The sequence below is a fragment of the Onychomys torridus genome, chromosome 15, assembly GCF_903995425.1.
Source record: "Onychomys torridus chromosome 15, mOncTor1.1, whole genome shotgun sequence".
Taxonomy (NCBI): Eukaryota; Metazoa; Chordata; class Mammalia; order Rodentia; family Cricetidae; genus Onychomys; species Onychomys torridus.
The window spans coordinates 66,577,607-66,601,367 of NC_050457.1; the positions used below are offsets into that span (position 1 = coordinate 66,577,607).

The 23,761-nt window shown below is 38.9% G+C and overlaps 1 protein-coding gene across 1 annotated transcript in view; it reads left to right on the top strand.

The window, feature by feature from the left end:
* Dnah5 (dynein axonemal heavy chain 5) overlaps positions 1-23,761 on the top strand; it is a 232,159-nt gene that overhangs the window by 132,474 nt on the left and 75,924 nt on the right. Inside the window, 6 exon segments of the mRNA XM_036206930.1 lie at positions 5,505-5,627; positions 6,165-6,378; positions 7,727-7,950; positions 10,595-10,793; positions 11,948-12,120; positions 19,302-19,432. Of these exon segments, the coding sequence (XP_036062823.1) occupies positions 5,505-5,627; positions 6,165-6,378; positions 7,727-7,950; positions 10,595-10,793; positions 11,948-12,120; positions 19,302-19,432 (1,064 nt within the window).

The following is a 23,761-nucleotide window of genomic DNA, read 5'->3' on the forward strand; positions in this document are numbered from 1 at the left end:
CTGCCCACCTCCTGTGTGCTACCATGATGCTGTGCAGTCACACTAAGAACACTGCTCCTGCCTGGCTGCTTCACCATGGTTCCCGCTGTTTCAGCATCTTGTATCAGTGGGAGGTGTATGTGTTCCTCTTTGCTTGGGACACTCAGGTTTATATACGATGTCTCTTATTAATAATTAATCGTGTCTCCTAAGGCTATCTGAAGTGTCTAGTTTGGATAAAATATTTATACTCAGCCCAAATTACATTTTGACCAAGAGAATTTATTATTTTTTTAGAAGACAAATAACCCATTTTTCTCCAAGCTTAGTGTTTTATTTTTTCTATTTTAAAAATTATCAATTATATCTTTGAGATTTAAATAATCCAAAAATATGAAAAGAAAATGAAGATAAATTCTAAAATGTTTGATCTCTTTCAAAATTGTCTTAATATCTTTTGAATATAGCTACTATCTTATATCCATAATATTAACTTTAAAAAATGAGATTCATAAAGTCTGGCACCACATTTCACATCTTTTCACATCAGAACAAACTGTATAGGCCATGTTAAGAAAAATCTTGATTTATAAAACAGGAAAGCATGGGCTCTTTTGGTGAGCATGGAGCCGGGTCCTTCAAGCCCCTTCACACTGATCTTTGCTTCTTGCAGTCCTCTCTTTTGTGTGATAGAGAATTCTTTTGGCTTCTCAGAACAACATGGCAGTAGTTTCCAGAGGAGACTCCCTACAAATGCTTAAACATCATTAATATGTCTGGTTTCACTGTTTCTGCTAACTGTTCATTGGTCGGTGGTGACACATAAGCTAGAAGCCAGATCCCATTACTCCGCTGTGCCTTTCACAGTGCTCTCCTGCCTACTTTCCATGGACTTTCTTTATCTGCTCTAACACTCACAACTGAGTTATCAATAGTGTGCTGATTTTATTTCTAGCTTTTAGTTATGAATTTCTATATTCCCATGCCAGTTCTAGTATCAGATTTTATGTTTTAAATATCCCATGGAACATTGTATGAATATCTATCTGTCTATCATCTATCTCCCTTCCTTCCTTCCTTCCTTCCTTCCTTCCTTCCTTCTTTCCTTCCTTCCTTCCTTCCTTCCTTCCTTCCTTCCTTCCTTCCTTTCCTTCCTTTTTTTTTTTTTTGCAAGACAAGTCTCACTGTGTAATCCTAGCTGGCCTTTTAAACGTTGCCAATGTAAGACTGTTTTCAATGGAGTGGGAAGATTCTATTATTTAGGCTGTAGATCTTTAAATAAAGAGCAAAACCTCTCAATTCTTTTACTTTTTAGATACATATCACACACAGATGGAAACATAGTGTAAGCAGGTTTATATTTTAGTTTAATTGTATGTGTTACTTATGAGAAATGACTTAACTGCTTGAATGCCATTCACATTGAAATAATAAAATATTTTTACAATGGCTTTAAACTTCTAACTCCTTTTCCTGTATCATTTATGTTTCATTCTCTGTAGTGTGTGTTTATACTGATTCTGGCCTGTGGCTCAGAAACCTTAAGAGATAGATGAAGCCACAAAGCTAATAAGTGACAGAAGGGGTTGTTTCACCTTCTTTTTTATGACTCTAGACCCGGTGAGAGCTGTTACATAAAGCCGTGCAAATTATGCAGATTTACGTCATGTTCCATTCACGGGGACAGCTGTGTGAATGAACGGCAATTCCCAGAACTATCAGTGAACAATGTTTTGATCTAACAAAGCCCCTGCAGATTCTTCCCCTTTTCTGGCTAGAGAAACAGACACATCGATAATGCCAAGTATGGCTGGTGTGATAAATACTGCTTACAATGTAATGAAAGGACTGTGAATCACAGAGGATAAAGGCGTGAGTACTTTAGGAAAACTTATACAAATGAATGTAATGGAAGAACTGACCACTTTGCGTTTCTGTATGAGAGGTGTTCGCATCTGTTTTAACGATATTTGGAACTATGAAGACTGAATTGTCTACTGAGAAGTTCTTTCAGAAAACGGAACTGCACTGAGCTTTAGGTCTCTTATCATAGATGGAGGATGAGAAATGTTCTCACTCCATTCCTAAGCCTAGTTAGTTTCCAAACCACCTAGTTTTTAACTGTTTAAAACTCACTTGAGACCGTACCCTTTCAGAGGAGGGAATAGAGGGTAGGTGGGGGGGGGGAGGAAGGCTGGGGAGGAGCGGGAGAAGGGATGAGAAGGGGATCTGTGGTTGGTATGCAAAATGAATAAAAATATCTTAAATACAAAATAAAATTAAAAAGCAATCCTCACTTCTGTGCCTGGCAGTAATATTGGTTTCCTAAGTCTGTGAAGTATAAATACAGTGGAATCAGAATTTTGTTTAGGGTCTATTGATTAAAAGGTGAAACCATGGTAATTATAACCTCCAATTTCAGAGTAAAGTTGTTGCATTTATTTTCAAAGAAGCATCCAGTCTTCTGTCAGAGTTTTAAGCTCTTTAACAATCAATATCTGAGTCCAAGACAGTAACATTTATGGAAGATCATTAACCTAATATATTTTTTTTGTTATTGGGCATGTTGGCTAGTACCCATCCTGAGAGATGTTTTGGGTCATATCTCTAGGAGTATGTGCGCAAGGTTCCCATCATAAGCACTATACACTAGCCTATAGGATGAGCACCATTTCTAAGTACTGGTTCAGAGACAGAAGAAGAGCTTCTAGAGTAAGCAGCCAGCATCTTGGAGCTCCTTGTAGGTGACTCATGGTAATCGCTTGAAGTAGTGAGCAGGATTGTACCACCCTTTAGGAAGATGTTTCTGAATGTAGAGCAGAGACGGTTGCAGTAACTATTCAATAGAGAGGTTGGATAGCACCAAGACTCAGAAGAGGGAGTGAAATAGAACACATGGACTCATTTACATTGTGGTTGGGTAAGATTTGTGGTCAGTTAAATGGATATTGTTGAAGGCTATAAAGAGATACCAAATCAATGCTGGGATTCCTGCATTTCCTTACTAATGTATCAAATGTACATGTCTCATGTACTTTTCTAGATACTAATGATACAACGAGGAGTATATAGATAAGATGCCTGTATGATTGCATTCTAGAGTGGGGAACAGATGGTAACTAAGTAATAGAATGCACCTACTTGGAGTTTACATAGATGTCTATGTTTATTTTTATAATTCTGTGGGCACCCAAGTGGGGAAGTGCAGTTATTTATTTGCTTGTGTTTGTGTGTGTGTGCATGAAGATGCACATGTGTGAAGTTATATGTGTATGTGTGTGGTCTATGTGTGGAGGTCAGAAGTCAACTTTTGTTGTAGGTTCTTAGGGTGGGGGCAGTTCTCACAGGTCTATAGCTCACCAAAGAAGAAAGACTTACTATCCAGAAATCTCCAGGCACCTGCCTGTCTTTCCCTCTTCAGCACTGATACAAGTATGTGCCTCCACATGCAGATCCTCATGCTTACATGACTAGCAGTTACCACTGGGGCTTCCTCCATAGCCCTTCAGTTAGTTATTCATACCAGTTTAGTGTCAGGCTTTTCTGACTTGGAAATTCACTAGAAAATTACACAAGGGGAGAACTCTTAGAAATTTGACAACACAGCTTCACATTCACAAACTGTTCCATTTCTGCCCTCTTTCTATTTCTTTGTCAGCATAGCCATTTTTATGATATGTAATGAATTCATCATTTCCTGCCATCTAAAAGAAATTAGGGTCATGATGATGAGGGAGAAAGTGCACGTATGTGGGTCTTACTCTGTATTATTCTAATTATCCCACCTATGGATTTTTAGCTCTTGGAAGTTCCCATAAGACATAAAATCTTCACATGACCAAGAGTTCTCATTAATAGACATGGGATGTCTGGGAGGTTCTGGTTTGCCATGGGGGGTCGTTGGAAGGTTATTAATTGGTTTATGCATTTAAATTCATTGAAAAGTAGAGCTAAATTTAACCTAGTACATTAAACAGTATGCTTTTATGTCAGGGGAAGATGTAATTCTCTTTTCTATTATATAATTTCATGGGAGATTTGTTTTATAATTGAATGAGTTGTGATATATTTACATGTGTTTCTATTGAAAATGATGAAAACATTTTCACATCTTTCCCTATTGCTTATTAAAATGATGATGGAAACTTACAATTTGCAATTACTTTGAAGATTTCTGGAGGCAAATATATAGCTGTTTCCTTATATTTTATTGCATTTTATAGTTATATATTGGTTATAAAAATAATTTTAACTGGTTTACTCTTTATATGATGTAAGAATACATTTTTGGATAGGAGAATTCATTTTTATTTCAGAGCACTTTCACTCTCCCTGCATGTACACAGCTTCTAACATGATTTAAAATCAGTCATAAATAGCCCCTACAGTTGTAGCAATAACTTGAGGACTCTAGAACTCTGAGTTTATAGAGTTGGAAAACTTTGAATTTCTTGTTTGTTCTGGTATGCTAAATTCCAGTTACAGGGTCTATGCATTTCTTTTAACTTAAGTGCAGTTGGTATTTATTAACAGCAGTACAAAGAAGCTACGACTGAAAAGCACAAATGATTATTGCTGCAGTTTGTCTCCTGGAGAATCCTAAGATAAAGACAAAGACCCAGTCACTAAGTGCCAACTAAGGAGCACATTTGGATGGTTTATTTCCAAGCCACTGTGACCAGCCATGGAAACAAGTACATTACCACTGCCCAGAGTCTAAGCTCCTTTTTAAGACAAAGAACATGAGCTGGGAGTATAGGGAGTGGGATCTAGAAGGAGTTGGGGTTAGGAAAGAATATGACAAAAATATAATGTACAAAAGTCTCCAAGAATAAATAAAAACTGAGTTCAAGATCTTTCTCATCCCCTCTCTCCACACCTTCAAAGTCCCCTTTAAGAGGTTCAGTGTTCTTTATATTGGTTTGGTTTTGTACAGCACAGTATGGCCTCCTCTTAGATCATTGAGGAGTGCAGAAGTGTAAGGAGACAGTGGGCTTTGTTCTCTGTGCTGTTTTGGGAAAGACTCATGTGGCTGCATCTGCCCCACAGCAGGGCATCTGGATCACATAGGGCTCCTCGACTCAACAGGCATTGTAGCAACTTGCAGTTAAAGGTAGGCTGTGCAGCTCAGACTATGGACTTAAGAAGCCTATTAGACAATAGCACAGTTTAACCATAGATCTGATTGTGACAAAACTTTTACAGACCTGTGGGTAGGAGTCATTGATACAGGCACAAGGAAATGAAAATAAATTCTCATAAATGGGCGGAAGAACATCATCTATTCACGTTGATTAGAACTTCATAAAATGGTAAATGAAACCAGATTTTTAAAGGTGGTAAATACTATGCAAAACAATGTAGGTACTAATTAGCTTGCCAACATTAAGGGGGCCATTTTGACCTTTTATAAGGAAGGAGCTCCTGTCATTTGAAAGTTTCGAGTTTTGTTTGCTGTTTGCAGCAGTTGATCATGTCTTAGGAGAGACTTGACAGATGTTTCTCTTGGTGTTCTTGTTTAACAGAGGACAATAGAGAGCTATGTGGATAAACGTATGGGCACAACATATGGTCCTCCCGCGGGGAAGAAGATGGCTGTCTTTATTGATGATTTGAATATGCCAGTAGTCAATGAATGGGGTGATCAGGTATATTGAGCCTACTGTATATTTTTATTTTGCTAATTTGTGACTGAGTTATTCTTGGATGACTAATTTTTATTTATTTATTTATTTTCTTATTTCTTCAGCATGCAACTTCTGAGTTTCAATAAACTCTGTTCTATAGAAAACTTAAGGAATTACGTGCTAGGAGCATGTCTATCTGTCTGCATTTCCTCTCCTCACTCTGCACGTGTAGTGTGTGTGTAGACGCACTCTCTTGTAACTGTACTTGTAAGGCCAGAGGTTGTCATCAGGTGGCTTTCTTGGCCACTCTCCAGACATAACTCTCTGAGCCTGGGCCTTGCCATATTGCTGGTTGGCCATTGAGACCCTGGAGTTTGCTTGTCTCTACCCCCAACCCCAGCTCGGAGGTGACTGGTGTGCATGACCACACCTGGCTTTTATGTGGGTGCCGGGGAATCTGGACTTAGGTCTTCATGCTTGAGCATCAAGCAGTTTCCCCACTGAGCCTTCCCTTGGTCCAAGGAATGCCATTTTAATTCTAGAAGTTATTTTTCTCAGGTTACTAATGAGATCGTCCGACAGCTGATGGAACAAAATGGATTTTACAACCTGGAGAAGCCTGGCGAGTTTACTAGTGTGGTAGACATCCAGTTCTTGGCTGCCATGATCCATCCTGGGGGTGGACGCAATGACATACCACAGCGGTTGAAGAGGCAGTTCTCCATATTCAACTGTACCTTGCCTTCAGATGCTTCCATGGACAAAATCTTTGGTAAAATGGTTCTTAGAAGGCAAGGGAAAAGAGGGACACGTTCTGTAGGGCAGCCCAAAGCAGCCTTCTCACTGTTTTAGTTTCTTTCCTACAGTGATTAACTCTGGATATTTATGGAGGTGGATGCCTCAGTTTATGTTGTCTCCTTTGTTAACATTATTGTTATTATTATTATTATTACTATTATTATTATTATTAACTATTTAACTAGCTGTTCCTAGCCTTTCAAGAGAGGATGTTAAACATGTCATATACATAAGATGGTTTTCACATGGGCAGCCTGTAGATTCTTTTGTTAAGAACACGTGGCTGATTGACTAACACAGATAATGAATGTTTTGCCACAGGAATGACAGTGCACAGCATCTGGCCACCAGGGTAGTCAACATAATTGCAATCAATTACTGATGGGTTAAACATGTAATACTTCAGAGGTAATTAAACTGAAGAGCTACTAACTCAATATATAGCCAAGTATATTCAATTTAACCATGAAATAATATATATTTTTTACTTATTCTGGACTTACTCTTTGCAGAAAAAAAGAGTGTGAAGTTGTGAACAACGCTCTGTTAAGTATTAATTTACAATTTCTGAAAGTGCCACTGACACAAAACTCATTAAGATTACCCTAATTAATTTCTGGCAAGATAAAATGTCAGCTGATCACCCCAGGCTAGGAGAGTGTGACAGCGCAGTGGGAAGGTTTGGAGAGCAAATGACATTTGAATTATCTAAACTTGGGGAAAGTAAAGTAGATGAGAAGGAATGACTACTATCACTTTTAATTATTCTTTGGAGCCTGGAAAATGTGATGCATAAGGAAAGTAATTTTATAATGCATGGGACAAAAGAGGAGGAGACCATAGAGGACTTAGGAAAACCATTTATCTTTTTATAAGTCAATTTATATACTTATTGTTGTTATTTAATAATAATAAATTAGTGTATCTAGTGTTTTCAGTGGTATTTGTTTTCTTCAATAATAATATATAATAATATATAATAATAATAATAATAATAATAATAATAATTCATTTTACTCTATTAGAGGTAGAATCTAGAGCTTTGAGCACATTAGGCTAATGTTCTCTCTGCCCTTGAGCAGTTTTTCTCCAGCCCTTTAGCAGTATTTTAAAATTAACACTCCAATATTTTGAATGCTGACTTACTTAAACCTATGACTGGTTTTCAAGTATTTGAAAAAAATCAATAGATCATTAATTGATGTGATTGTCTCTACTGCTTGGCCACCTGTTAACATACACCAGTACATTTGTGTAAATTCTGTATTGTGCTATTGGACTGTGTCACGTGATTAGTCAGAATGTGATCCTCCTATTTCCAGGTGTGATTGGGGTAGGCTATTACTGTCCCCAGCGGGGCTTCTCAGAGGAAGTGCGGGATGCTGTGATGAAGTTGGTGCCCCTGACCCGCCGCCTGTGGCAGATGACCAAAGTGAAGATGCTCCCTACCCCTGCAAAGTTCCACTATGTCTTTAACCTTCGAGACCTTTCCAGGATCTGGCAGGGCATGCTGAACGTAACTTCAGAGATCATCAAAGACACAAGTGTAAGAGATACTTAAGACATAAAAACAATTCGCCTAGCTATTTTCTTATCCTAAATATTTACATTTGATTTTTATGTGAGGTCTGAAAAAATTTGGATCCTTTTGTATACTGTTAATTTCTTCTGTCTGGCTAACATTGTTAAAAAAAAACCCCTAAATATTACATTAGAAAATTTGAATTATAGTTTTCAATTAAATTAATTTATATTTAGGGAAATATTAAACAGAATTATTATCTAAGGGTGTATATATTAGTTTCTTTTCCTATTCTTGTGATAAAATACCCTGATAAAAGCAATTTAAAGGAGAAAGGATTTATTGTGGTTGTTAATTGGAAGGCATAGACTATCATAGTGGGGAAGTAATGGTGGCGGTGTGAGGCAGTGGGTCACGAGGCCGCCAGGGTCAGGATGCAGACAGCAGTGAATGCTGCAGCAGTGAATGCTGATGCTGAGCTCGCTTTCTCCTTTTGCGTCAGTCTCTGTCCATGGAATGATGCTACCCATAATTAAGGCGGGTCCTACCACCTCAGCTGTCCAGTTCTACATGACTCAACGTGGGCATAGGCTTGTGTTCTAGCTGACCCCAGTTCCTGTTGAGTTGATAGTCAATATTAACCACAGGGTAGAATAGAAGAAACCATTGGTTTTTGTTTTTTCATAATATGCTATTTTTCTTCAATAAATAATGGGCACAATTATGGTTGACTTTATTCTATAATAGTCCTGGTACTTTAAAATTGACTTTTTAAACTTAAAAAAAGTGTAACTATATTTATAAATCAACAGTCAGAGTGAAAAGAAACCATTTTGTTGTTAATCAGCCGTGATTTTTTTCTTGTAACTAGATGAAGTAAAAAGAATTATTCATTGTGCTGCAATTAAAAAGAGGCAGCAGAGTAGAAAATTCATTTAATACAAAAACCAAAATGAGCACTTGTGGATGTATGTGAATATGACAGTTCCTGTGTTGTAAGAATTTCTTTCAAGCTCGAACAATAACTTAAAAACTCAATATGTCTGTTACCCTCCGAGCATGCCTGTGTGCTTAGGCTAAGTCACAGGTGCCATTTTCCCAGCCTTTCTGGACCTGGGGACTTAGTTTGGTGACTGCTTCAGGAGTACTGGCTACAGAAACACTCAGAGGGTGGACATCTAACAAATAGTTAGTAAGCACGTCAGTGCTCACTATCACATCCCTTCATCTCAGCTCCAGATGCTCACCACTAGATAGCCACACTGGCTAACTCTTGAAAACTAGACAGTCATGGAGAAAGCTCATAATCCTTTTGACAAAACTGACATTGAGTTTAACAGCCATGAATATTTCAAGTTGATTTATAAAAATTAAAATGTACTATTACTGTGTGTGTCCAGGTGTGTGCATGCACGGACATGTGCACACACATGCACACACACAGACACACAGACATAGACACAGAGACACAGACACGGAAACACACACTCACACACATTCACACACATGGACACACACACACAAACACACATGCCATGGCACCCATGTGGATTTCAGAAGGCAACTTTGTGAAGTAGGCTTTCTCTTTCCACTTTCATATGGCTTCCAGGGGTCAAACTGAAGACATCAAGCTTGCAGGGCAAGTACCTTTACATTATTAGCCATCTGGCCTGCTCTCAAGTTGCATTTTCCTCTCTCAGTGTTAATATATTAATGGAATTGTGGAATGTGATTCTCATCTACTGTTCTTCAGTAGCCATTCTGGTCACTTATTTTAAGTCAATACAAACCATTTTTAGCCATTGACGCTATAGTAAACTTTTTCTTAACAAAAACTTTTATATTCTGGAAAGCAAATAGCTTTTTGTCATTAGTAACAAAACCTGACTTGAAAGGTAAGAAATTTCTATTAGTATGTTAAACCAACTAATGAGCTTCAGCAAATAGTACTTTTCTTAGACTAGACTAGGACTGTTGTTTAATCAATTTCTCCAGCTACCAGTGAATTTTGGTCCCTGAATTTTTTTATATATGCCAGATTTATATTTGCAACAAATTTTCCTTATTTCTGCTAATTAAATATGCCTTCGTAGATCTCAATTGCACACATATAAGAGTTTCTCATACACTGTACATTACACAATTAATGGCCCATGAAAGGAAACATTGTAACCGATTTAATAACAAATGAAGACCTTTTCACACAATGTCAGTTAGTTTGTTGATTGATCTGATACATTTGTATTATTTTTATTTTTATTTTTTTGGTTTTTCGAGACAGGGTTTCTCTGTGTAGCTTTGTGCCTTTCCTGGAACTCGCTCTGTAGTCCAGGCTGGCCTCTAACTCACAGAGATCCACCTGCCTCTGCCTCCCAAGTGCTGGGATTAAAGGTGTGTGCCACAACCGCCCGGCAAATTTGTATTATTTTTAATGTGGGGATATTTTCATTTACTTTAGACCACAAAAGAATACATTGATTTCTCTTTATTATACTTGAATAAAATCAGTACAAATTGGAACATGGGCATTTTTAAGTGTATTGTATGTATTTTTAAAGTGGTATATCTGATCTATAAGCCAGAGAGATGAAACTCTATGGTATATCACTTGAAACCTCAGTTATGGCCCGGTCAGGATTAATGACTCATTTAATTATGCCTTCAACAGGAACTGCTCAGGCTGTGGAAACATGAGTGCAAACGTGTGATAGCTGACCGCTTCACCATGTCTGGTGATGTGACTTGGTTTGATAAGGCTTTAGTCAGTCTGGTCAAGGAGGAGTTTGGTGAAGAGAAAACACTGGTGGTGGATTGTGGAGTTGATGCTTATTTTGTGGATTTCTTGAGGGATGCACCAGAAGCTACAGGTAAACTATTGAGGAGGAGTTTGAAGTTCTCCAAAAGGTGGTCCCCGAAGGGAGAGCTAATGATAGAAGATTTGTACATTTTCAGGGCTTCAGTTCCTAAAGGTGAATTGCTGACTGGTTGTTAAATGAACATTATTATTCATTTAAAAACTGTTTCTTAATTTTCATATGTAAAGGACTGTTGGCACTGGGGCTATAGCTCAGTTGTTAGGTACAGTGCTTGCCCACTGCACATAAAGCTTTAGACTTCATACACAGGGAGTAGGGGCACAAGCCTGTTATCCCATCAGTTGGAAGGCTGGAGGAGCTAAAGCCATCATTGATTTACTGGGCATTCTAGGCTAATACAGTGATATTTTCTAAATGGTTGAGCATGACTATAGCGTCTCTGATTTGTGTAGTAACAAAATGTGTGATCCATTGAAAGTTTCTGAGTAACAACTACAGAAGGACACCACTTCGTCCTCTGCAGTGGGAAAGAAGCGGCACATTTTTTTTTTTTTTTTTTTGTAAATCAAGTCAAGCATGTAGAAAGTCTGGCGAGGCCATTTGGAGAAATGACTAGAATCTATTCTGTGTTCATTTTACTCATCTGTATCTCATATCTTCTGAGGAGGATGACTAGATAGATTGTGCTTCTCAAGGAGCAAAGCAGAACTGCTCCATCTGCGGAGAGGGCAAGGCCACAGGGAAATGTCTAACCTCCCATGACTTCAAAACACTTTATTTCTTAAAGCTTGAGTTGAACATTTATGAGAGGGTTTCTTTATATTCCTCCTAAAAACATCATGTAATTCTTGACCTCTCAAGATTTTTGATGTTAAGTTTCTATTTCTGTTGATTTTCGTCTTAACTAGTAGGCTCATGTCTCTAGCATGCTCTTTAAGATACAGTGTTGAATTGTGAGTTCTCACTAAATTATATGAAAAAATAACATTTGAAACCGGTCCCTTCTAGAAAAGAAAGAACTAATATGCCTATGATTATGAAAATCCTAATACTTCTACTATTGTCTACTTTTGTTTCCTTAAAAATATACAGTTCTGTATTTTAATGAAAAACATTAATAATAAACTGCAGCACTTTGAGTGTGCTGATTTAGGTAGAACTAGTCAAGCTCAGTGATTTGAGGAATCTTACTGCTTCTTGCCAAGGGGAAACATCTGAGGAGCCTGATGCTGAAATACCAAAGCTTTATGAGCCAATCGAATCCCTTCATCACCTGAGAGAGCGGTTGAGTGTCTTCCTGCAGCTCTATAATGAGAGCATCCGTGGCACTGGCATGGACATGGTGTTCTTCACAGACGCAATGGTCCACTTAGTCAAGGTATAGTCGCCTCACCAAGAAGTGCCACCCAGGTGACAGATATTTGGCTTTACCCTGAATGACCCCCCTCCTTCATTTTCACCTCTTAGGAGAATATTCAGTTTAAGAGTGAACTCATTGTTACATTGCTACATGGAATTTCTAAGCTGAATGCAACATGTCACGCATTATAGGCTTAAAATAAGTGCCTGTATATTTCCAGTGTGCGATGTGAGAATTTTATTCAGTGTTGATAACCAGCTTCTGGCTCAGTGTTTTTGTTACACAGAATGAATGTGGTGTATTTGAGTTCAAAGAACAAAGTCTGTTTATTTCTACATCAGCTAAAGAATAGCACTCTGAAGTGGTGTGTAAGCCTAATGGACATCAAGTGAAATAAGTGAGGCAGGCAAATACCACAGCATTCTACTCACATTAGGCACTCAGTGCAGTCATTCACCGAGATAGGAAGCAGAATGGAGAGTTCTAGGGCTGGATGGAGAAGGAAATTGGGTGTCAGCATTTAAGTGAGTAGAATTTTAGTTTTGCAGGAAAAAAAGAGATATGGAAGTAGATGGTACTACTGGTTGCACAACAGTGTACAACTATTTAATATATTAAATTATGCATTTTAATTAGTTATGTTAGTAAATTTTGTTACATGCATTGGCGGTATCATCTGCTTTTCTGGAAAGGCACTATGATCAAATATCTGATAAAAATAGCTTAAGGGGTGACTGGCTTTTTGCTTACTGTTTTAAGGAATACAGTCTCTCATGGTGTCAAGAGCTTGAGGTAGCTAGTCACATTGCGTCTGCAGTCAGGAAGAAGAGAGAGAAAGAAATGTTGGTGTTCAGCTGGTTTTCAGCTTTTTATGTAGTCTAGGAACCAAGCCCAGGGAATGATAATTTCCACATTTAGGATGTTGGGTTTTTTTTTTTTTTCTATCTCAGTTAAGCTAATCTAGAAAGTCTTTCACAGTATATTTAGAGGTATATTTCAGTGGTGGCTATAACTTCACTCAAATTACAAAATAAAGATTAGAAATCACATGTATTTTATAATCAAAGCTAATAATTGTAAAAATAAGATAAAAACAAAACAGCAACAACTAAACAAAGCAGTGCAGAAAGTTGACCTTGAAAATTCTGTTACAATGAATGCCACCAGGGAAGTAGAATTCCATCCTACTTTGTTATATGAGAGAGTTGATCATTTCTCAAATGTTGGAAGCAAAATATAGATACATTTTTTTTTTGCCTAGAAACTTATATGACCTAATTTATTTACACCATTTGCCATTTAGCAGATGTCATCGATTTCCTTCCTTTGTTGACATCGGTTACTTTTCAGACTGTTACATACTTTCAGTTAGAACGTAGGTGGCTTGGGCTTGTCTTCCATCGTCTAGGTGAAGAATGATCTCATAAATGCAAGTTTCCCTATTGGTGGAAGTAGTAAGGCAACTCCACATAGTTAAAAGGGACGTTTATTTTGTGGGGTAACTTACAAGTAAAGGGATAGGGCCAGGCGGTGGTGGTGCAAGCCTTTAATCCCAGCACTTGGGAGGCAGAGGCAGGTGGATCTTTGTGAGGCCAGCCTGGTCTACCAAGCAAGTTCCAGGAAAGGCGCAAAGCTACACAGAGAAACCCTGTCTTGAAAAAAACAAAACAAAACAAAACAAAACAAAACAAAACAAAACAAAACAAAAAGTAAAGGGATAGGTTACAGGGTCTGGGAAAGGTGTAGTACTGTATGGTGGTTTTCTCTGGAGAATTCTGCTCAGTCTTCCTCTGGTGTCCAGGATCCAGGAACCAAGAGAGCCAGCACAACCAGATCTCAGGTTTTAAGGGCCCCTCTTTTGGCCCCACCTCATAGACATGACTGTTACTGGAAGCCTCAATGGGGATAATACTTTCAGGTCAAAGCTGGAACAGCTACCTACTACATCTCCTCCTTTTGTCTAAATAAGAAAGTTCTAACCTAATACAAAACTATATACAATAGGAATGATTATCAAATATTGTCCAGGAGTAATAAGGGATAATAACCTAGATAAGATGGAACTACAGCCAACACAAACAATATAAAACAAGAGACACATACTAAAATCCAGAGAAGCACTTTACAGAGATCAATCCAAAAGGTGCCCTATCCTGAAGAACCTGAATCTAATACTTAATATGTTCTAGCTAAGATAGAAGATTGTAACTGTAACTGTTAAGTCTTCAATCCCATCAAAGACCTGAGAAGGAATGTAATAATACCCAAGAAATGGGAGAAGGATGCAAGCAACTTTTGGGAGTCTTGCAAGAGTAAACAGAGATAGGTGAATGGCTGGACAGTCACCTAATGTTTCTCAGCATCATTGGTGCATTCAAATTGGCTACAGGCCTAGAGTATCTGACAGACCATTTTCAGAAGCAGGAATTCTGAAAGACCATCTTACCCTGTCTTGGCAGAGTTCAGCAGTTGCTTTTCCTTGTGTCCCTCTTGTCCAGAAAGGACAGCATTCATACTGTCAGCCGTCAAGGCAAGGGCAGTTCTTTTCCCAATAGGCCATTTTGTGCCAAGAAGAAGTCAAACTTCCAAATGGAAACATCCCCACTACTAATAGTTATTGGATCTGAGCAGTGGAGGTGGTTCAAGAGCTTATCCAAGGACCTGTCCTGTGAATTGGGGTTTGCTCACCTGTTTATTTTCTCCATATGAGGGCAAGGATCTCTCTGCAGGATTGAAGTAAGTCTGAGACAAAGAGAGGACAGAAGAATTATTCATAGATCAGGTCTCCATAGCATGAGGGATGGATCTTGGTGTCTCTGTGAATTCTTAGAGACATCTGTCTGGAGTGAATGATGAGGCCCAATGTTCTTCCAAATACTAATATAAATAATACTGTGAAATGAACTTCAAATTTATAGTTGATTAAGAATAGAATGTTTCATTAAGGATAGAATTTCTGCAATATTGAATGGTTAAAAGAAAGGGAGGGTAAAGAAATTAAAACAAAACAAAAAACTCCCCAACACTTCACATTTTATGAATGAGCTCTGCCAGTGATGACGTTGTGACTAAATGCCTGCTGAAGACATTGTCTGGTTGGCCTGTGATTACCCATCCCTAAAATTGCTAAAGAGTTTATTTTTGCTAGTCTTGTGAAATTGCTTCATTTTCTGTTTTACAATACAAATTACAAGCTTTTCTTCATCTATCTGAGCATGCCATTGCAGGCACAGTGCCTTAGCTCTGAGGGTTTTTTCTTTGGCTCTCAGTCTTTAGCCTGGTTGCTTTGGAATTGGTCAAAGAATACATGTCCAGAATATTTGAGACAAAATTGTATATTCCTCACTGTGTTCTAAGCTGACTCTTCCTTAACATGTGTGTATGTGTGTGTGTGTGTACATGACAGAAGTCAGAGTCAGATGGAGGTAAAATCTGCAACCAAATGTGCTGTGATATGAGGTCCAGCTCTTTTATTTGTGAAAATGCACAGACTATGTCTTTGTGCTACATATCTTTATTAATATTATTAAAAATTGAGATAATACAATTACATTATTTCTTTCTTCTCTTTCCTTTCTCCAAGCCCTCCAATATATCCCTTTGTTCACTTCCAAATTCAAAGCCTCTTTTCATTAGTTAATTAATTTTATTGTTGTTACATGCAACAAATTCATATAGATATGAATTTGCATATATATTTACAATTGTAATCTGTTCAGCCTGTTACTTGTATGTGTGTTTTCAGAACTGACCATTTAGTGTTAGATAACCAATTGGTGTGCTCTTCCTTGGGAAGACTATTTCTTCCGCTCTCAGTATTCCCTAGTTGCCTGTAGTTCTCTGCAGGGTAGAGGCCTTGCCAGATTTCAACAACAATAAACATGCCAAAGTGATATATGTGTCTTTTGTGTGTGTGAAAGTTTAAGCTATATTGTTAGTGGTTTATCATAACCTAGGTTCTGATATTGCAATCAAACCATGGATGACAGTTTACCTAGTATATAATTTAGAAAAATGGACTTTTAATAGTTACACATATCTAATTTCAGAACATCTCATCAGTGTGGATTCTGGGCCATTGAGCTGGATATCTCTTCACTATGTACTTCCTCTGAGTCACTTCAGTCTTTCCTGATAAAATGCTTGGAAGATGACCACACATGGAATGCTGACAGATTATTTGGAATTTAAACAAGTCCCCAGTGTGTTCCCAAACAATATTTTACAGCCTCACCCCCTATTTCTCTGTTACAACCCTGGTGGGGCCACCTTGGGCCTTTTGCTGACTCTGGGAATTTGTGTCTCAGCTGCCGTCCAGCATCTTTGCTCTTCCATGTCTCTTCCTCCCTCCCTCCTTCCCTCCCTCCCTCCCCTCCCTCCTTCCTTCCTTCTTTGGTGTTATGTTCTGCTTTTGGAGATATATGGTCTTTGCTGTGTAGCCCAGTTGGTCCTGTACTCAACTATGAATCAAAGGCTAGCCTTAACCACTCTATTCTCTTGATAAAATTATGGTGTATGTCTCCTTGCCCAGCCAGCGAGCCCTCTTTTTTGTTCCACTTCTAGTCATCTTCCAAGACTTGATAAATTCCAAGCCCCACCCCTGGCCTCGACTCTCTGAGGCAGTGATGCTTCCTTGGAGTTACTTTCTCACACTGTTACCATTGCTTCCTCTCTCAGACATTCACTCATTTCCCACCATCCGGTCCCTCTCCACATTCTCCCCCACATGAATGCCATAGGCCACTATGGGCATCATTGTAGCACAAATTTTAAGAGGTCTTATTAATAAAATCAAAACTGAAGCCAGGTATTGGGGTTAAAGCTGGAAGATCAGAGAAGCAAAACAAGTCATGGCTAATTCACCTTGCCAATTCCTCAGCTGATCCTGTGTCCTCAGACTGGAAGCCTCTGTGTCCTTATCCGAATGGATCTCAGCTGAACTGCTGCTCAAAAGCCTAAAAGCTTAACGGGCTCTAGTTTCTGGTCCTCACACCTTATATACCTTTCTGTTCCTGCCATACTTCCTGGGATTAAAGGCATGTGTCACCATGCCTGGCTTTCCAATGTGGCTTTGAACTCACAGAGATCCAGATGGATCTCTGTCTCCAGAATGCTAGGATTAAAGGTATGTGTGTGCCACCATTTTCTGGCCTCTATGTCTATCTAGTGGCTATTCTGTTCTCTGACCCTAGGTAAGTTTATTAGGGTACACAATATTTTAGGGAACACAATATCACTACAGATCATTAATTTTTACAGATTTGCTAGTGAAATCAAAACATGAATACCTTAATCCCAGTCCACACCTTGGACAAACGAGCCCCACCGAAGGATCTCCCTGGAGTGCTTTCTCTATCATCTTTGATTTTCAACAAGATGATAAGTGTTTTAATTCCACTTTAGCATTAACACACTCTTTTTGCTTGTTCACGTGTGTGTTCATCTTTCTAATGTCATGATGATTTATCCTGTGGCAGAAACTGAAATAGAAACATTAATACCTTAGACAATTCTAGGTAAAAATGCAATGAAGATTTCTTAATGCCAAATACATAAAAATTACCTAAGCCTCTAATATACTCACATGCATCAAACAGAGGACAGGCTTATCATAGTGGAAGTGGCAACCAAGGGAAGTTGGAAGGCTCTAGCGCGGTTCTGGTTGCTACTCATTCTCTTGTATCAGCATTTTGAATTCACACCAAGGGAAGGTATGAGGGGACACATGGCAGCCCTCTGCTCACAGTGACTTTACTGAGTCACAGTTTGAGAGCAGAATATGAGAAAAATTGAAGCACACATCTGTCCTCAGGTTCTAGGATCATATAGAGGCAGGTAGCATAGTCTTGTTTTCCACATGTTCAAATTTTTGGAAATTGGCTGCAAACCCAGTGGTATTCCAAGCAGAAATGGAAGCTACTGAGCTAAGAGAAGAAAATTTTGAGTAAGTGTGCTTAGCAAACCCTTTTCAGGATGTAAAGTCTCAGGAATCCTAGCCAGAGTTCTAGGGGACCTATTTTTAGCTCTCACCTCTCACTGTCTTTGGACTTAGAAAAGCATTTTTTACAATAATACTCTAGATTAAATGTGTATTTTAGTAGGGAAAAGGTTAGCACATAAAGTGAAAAGACCATCCAGAGTTCTATGCTGTATCCTCTCTAAAAGAGCTGGAAGCCTGCTGGGAGCACTTCATTCCATACCAGGAAAGCTAAACTAATGAACAACTACCAGGAGTGGGACTGGGGATGGTCTGTGTCTACTGAGCACGGTGCTGTAGACTCCTGACCTGCCTTTCATCACTTCCTGATAGAAACCTTGGGTATCAACATCTTGTCAAAGAGTAGGAGGATAATGCACATTTTCCTTTCATAATCTCTGTTATTCTTAGGTAGGTTTCTTCCTTTTGATTTGAGCTTTCTGTTTTCACATGTGGAGCATAATCCAGTCACGGGCATGCTCTGAGTTCTAAGGATAAGCATTGTTCTAACGTTCCCGTTGTCTTTCCTAGCAGGCTTCTTTAGGTTGTGTAGACTAAAAGGACACCTCAAGGTCTCCTTTAGTTTTTCTACCTGTGAACAGAGCCAGTCACAGTCTGGAGGATGCTGGTACCTTATGCGATCTTAAGGCCTCACCCCCCAGGTGCCACCTGATAGTGCAACCTGAGTGCTGTCACAGCGCAGAAGTGTCCCATTGTCTTCAGCAGTATGGCTCTCTCCTCTGACCTTGGGCCACCTTTGTCTTCCAAATGATGATTTGCCTTAAAATTTTATTATTTTAAAATACTTTTTAAAAATTAGAATAGAATTGCATCATTTCTCCTTCCATTTCTTTCTTATATCTCTCCTAGGTACTCTCTTTCTACTCTTCCTAATATCCTTCCATTCTCAAATTGTTAGCTTCTTTTTTTGATTATTACACACACACACATATATAAAATACAAGCTGCCGAATCCAGTGTGTGATGTGTGTGTGTGTGTGTGTGTGTGTGTGTGTGTGTGTGTGTGTGTGTGGGCGTGGTGTGTGGTTTAGGGCTGACCACTTTGTATCAGATCACCAATAAGAGGTGTCATCTCAGGGAGAGGCTAATTCTCCCTCTTCCATCAGTTATTATTTGTATTTGGCTCTATTCTTTCCATCGAGTACATAATATAATGGGGAATTTATGTGTTGAAAGATGTCTTTTCTGCTTTGTGTTACAGATCTCCCGAGCCATTCGCACCCCTCAGGGAAATTCCCTCCTGGTTGGTGTGGGCGGATCAGGAAAACAGAGCCTGACAAGGTTGGCTTCCTTCATCGCTGGCTACACCTCTTTCCAGATCACTCTGACAAGGTAAGAGCTTTTATGTTACCATAAAATGGATTTTGAAGAAAGGTTCTTAGAGGTCACCAGCAGTTAAGAATGCATTTTTTTATGTACCCTAAGAATCACAATAGTTTTCCTCCTTGAATACTGACACGTCTTCCCCTTTCACCCTTTGTTACGGACCAGAACATTTTCTGTTAGTAACCTGCTTTTGAAACATTTCAGCCTCTCACTATAGAGCATCGATGCGTCTTTGTTTTTATGTTTTATGTAGTATAAGCATTAAGTGTATCTTTTGTATCTTTTAGAAGGCATTTGTATATCATAAGTGTTAATGTGGATTTCAGCAATATTAATATAATGAAAAATAGAGGAAAAATGACGTGCAAGCACTGAAGTACTTGTTGAATATTGAGTAGATACTGAACACTGTCTCAGGGGTCATGACTGTGTTAGCTTTGTTTTACTTGGGGAAAATAACTGATAATCAACTTAAGGAAGAAAGATGAATTTTGGCTCATGGTTTTAAACAATGGTTAGCTCTGTTGTCTATGGATTTGCAGTGAGGGAAAATCATGAAAGACCGTGCATGGGTATGTGGTGAAGCAAGACTGCCTACCTCATGGAAATAGAGAAGGAGAAAAAAATAGGTAAGGAGAGGAGGAGATACACATACAGAGAGAGAGACGGACAGAGACAGAATGTGACAGAGAGAAGAAAGAGAGACGGAGATATAGAAGACGAGAAAGAGGAGCACATGCATATCTTAACATCCTCCTCAAGAGCAGCCCCCAAGGCCCAGTGACCAAACTTTCCACTAAGGTTCTGTCTAAGGTTCTATCACTTCCCAATGACACTATGGGCTGGGGACCAAGCCACCAACACACAGGTCTTTGGGAGACAGTCCTGGACTAATGAATAGCACAGATACCTCTAGCCAGTGTCATTGTGGTACTTATAGACACTCAAAGGAGACAAGTGATGAGTATTTCAATAAAATGTGCTCTGGAGGTACCATTTGTGTCTAAAAGGAACATAAATGCAGACACAGCAGAAAAAGGTTTCTGGGAGAAATGATGTTAAAATGAAACCTGCATTTGAGTAGGAATTCTAGAAGAAGAGTTCAGGAGTTTCCAGGCAAAAGCATTGGTGTTTTGAAGTTAACTTCATGGCGTGTTACTTTTGATCCCTGGAAGAATCAAATATGATTGAATGTGCAATGTGAGATGGCAAATGGGAACGCATGAGCTGTGGAGGCAATTGAAGGTATAGTAAGGAATTGATATAACACCATAGAGTAAGAGGAAAGCATTGATGATTTGCCAGTAAGTGTGTGTGTGTGTGTGTGTGTGTGTGTGTGTGTGTGTGTGTGTGTGTGTGTGTGTGTGTGTGTGTGTGTGTGTGTGTGTGTGTGTGTGTGTGTGATTTGTATGTCTGGCAGATGGATGGAAAGAACAAAACTGATATAGTTATGAAGCTATCTTAGGGCTCTCAATAAGACATACTATTGCCATGAAGAATGAAAGTGAGAGGGGGAAACCCAGGAGATTATTGGCAAACTGGAGCTCTACTTGCTAATTGTGTTTTTGGGATAGACAATTATAAAGATAGTCCCTATTCCTCAAGAGAGGGAATTCCAGGTGAGTTGTGTCGTGTGTGTGTGTGTGTGTGTGTGTGTGTGTGTGTGTGTGTGTTATCAGTAGAAGGCAGAATTAGCAAGTGAACAGTGAACATGAACATGTAGAGGTGATTCAGAGAAGTCGAATGAAGTTTTATAAAGCCAGTGTGGGAAGTTTAGTTGAGATGAAATCATTAGCAGTTAATTCAGACATGTGGGGGTAGGAAGTTCTGCTTATTTGACATCCGTGGAAAACATGCCACTGACCTGTCTCATTGAGGGAGACCCTTATGTACCTGCTAGCTTGAAGGCTGAAAGTTATAAAATATTGGAGTTGGAGATCCTGTTATTCAAGCTGAGGTTGTCATACTTGGTCTGAATTATAGGACTCTCCTTGCAGAATAAATCTAAAGATTACTGTTTAATACATGTTATAGGATAATAGAAATAGCCTGGGTTACCATGTGTGCAATTTTGGTCTGTGTGTAGAAGCCAAACTAGGAAAAGAGAAAACCTGCACAGGAAGGAGATTTGATTCACATATTTGGCACCAACATTAGTATAAAATCTTATTGTTTTCAAATCATTTTTGCATGTCTGAGTTAATCAAATCTTCTGAAGAAGTTTGCTAGGAGGTCAGGCAACAATAGTCCATCTTGCAGCTGGAGTTCAGAGAGCCTGAGAATTGCTTGACATCAGACAGAGTAGGGGAATTGATTGCACTGCAGGATTTGCAATCCATCCAGGTGTCTAGTCAAGTGTGACTCCTACTGCAACCCAATGGCTCAGTAAACACCTACAACTCTCATGCTGACAAATTGGTTCCTCTGCATGTCACATTGAAAATGATCCATTACCAACATGAGGAAAGGCAAGGTCTTACTCACCTTCTCTTAGCTTAGTTTTAAAGACACCATCTAATTCCATAAGCCACAGATGGGTGGCCAAGGCTGACCTGAGCAGCCTGCCATCTGGGATACACAGCCATTGGTCATACTATTTGAGGGCAGCAATTTCCTGTTTCCAGTCAAGAAGCTGGATGAGATGAGATTCACATTCTCTCTCACTTGTTCTTATTCTCTACCTCTCGTATGTGTGTGAGTGTGTGTATTCGCATGAGCAAAGGGCAATCTCAGGCATTTCCCTTACTGCTTTCTATCTTAGATTTTGGATACAGACTTTTTCACTGAACCCAGAGCTATCAGTTCAGCTACACTAGCTGGCCAGCAAGTTGTAATCCCTTCTGACTCTGTCTCCTGAGTACTAGGATGGGAGTTCTATACCCAATGTGCCCATTTTTATTTTAAACATGGGCTCTGGGTGATGGAGCTCAGGTCCTGTGGCTTATATTATACTTTACTGACCAAGAGGCCTTCCTATCCCCATTTTAAAGGGAAGACTGTGTCTTTAAAAATACTTTCATTTTATGTTCACTTGGCCCTTCTCTAAAGACTTCTAAAAACATTGATATCTGACTGTCCTGCTCAACTTTCTATGGTGATATTTTATTTGTACTGAAAAATGATTTTATTTGTATGTTAATAAATAAAGTTGCCTGGGGGTCAGAGCTAATAGCAAGCCATAGCAATAGCCAGGCGGTGATGGCATATGCTTTTAATCCAGATCACATGACAGGCAGATCTCTTTGTGTTCAGGGATACAGCCAGCATGGAGACACATGCCTTTAATCTCAATACCAACTATAGAAGACCTAGAGGTCTGCACAGACATGCAGTGACGAGGAAGTCATGTGGTTGGGTTTACAACCAATGAGAAGGCAGAACAGAAAGTTTATAAAAAAGACAAACACACAGGAAGTAGGTCTCTTGTGGAGGGAAGGGCAAGAGCAGCAGTGAAGGGTAAGATTTTTAGTGCTTAGCTATTACTCTGACCTCTTGGGCTTTCATCTCTGCATTGGCTCTGTTTTTCTTATTTAACAGATGGTTACATCTACAATTTTCTGTCAACTTAACATGTTAGAGTTATTTGGGAAGAGCAACCTCAATTGAGAAAATGCTTCCACAAGGCTGGCTGAGGAAAGTCTATAGAGCATTTTCTTGACCAGTGATTGATATGGGAAGGGCCAGCCAGGAAGCAGTATTCCTCATTGCTTCTGTTTCAGTTCCTACCCTGCTTTTGGTCTTATTTCTTTAAATCACAGCAATAGAAACCATAACTAAGACTATGATTGTAGATTTAGTTTATGAATATTAGAAATGACAGAGTTTAGATGTTAATTATTTATTTTATATCTTTAAAACATGAGATCAAATGACTAATGAGTTCTGAGTTTGTTTTAATGACACACACACAGAATAATTTAATAAATCTAACTCTCCATAAATGAAACATTTTTTAATGCTTTTGGCAGTACTAGACTATTCTGTGTGAAGACTGCTCTAGCATTTCTTGATTGTAGGATGACTTCTATCTGAGGATTGCTTTGGGGAGTGAAAGGAGATTTATGATAGGGTGTATTTCAAATGTTTTCAGCTAGTCTGAAACAATGTACTGATTGCTCTGAAACTAGCTCTTTTATGTGGAATCCAAAGAAATGAGGATAATAGTGGTTTTGAGAGATGAGAAGGGCACTGTGGGTCATGATTTGGCTTCTCTCTCCCACATCATGAAAGCTTGAATCAACTTAGTTTAGTTTAGTTCAACATATGAGGTATCTTCTAATATGTCCTTTGCAGATGGATAATTAACCCTTGATAAACATTCTATTTATTATGTCC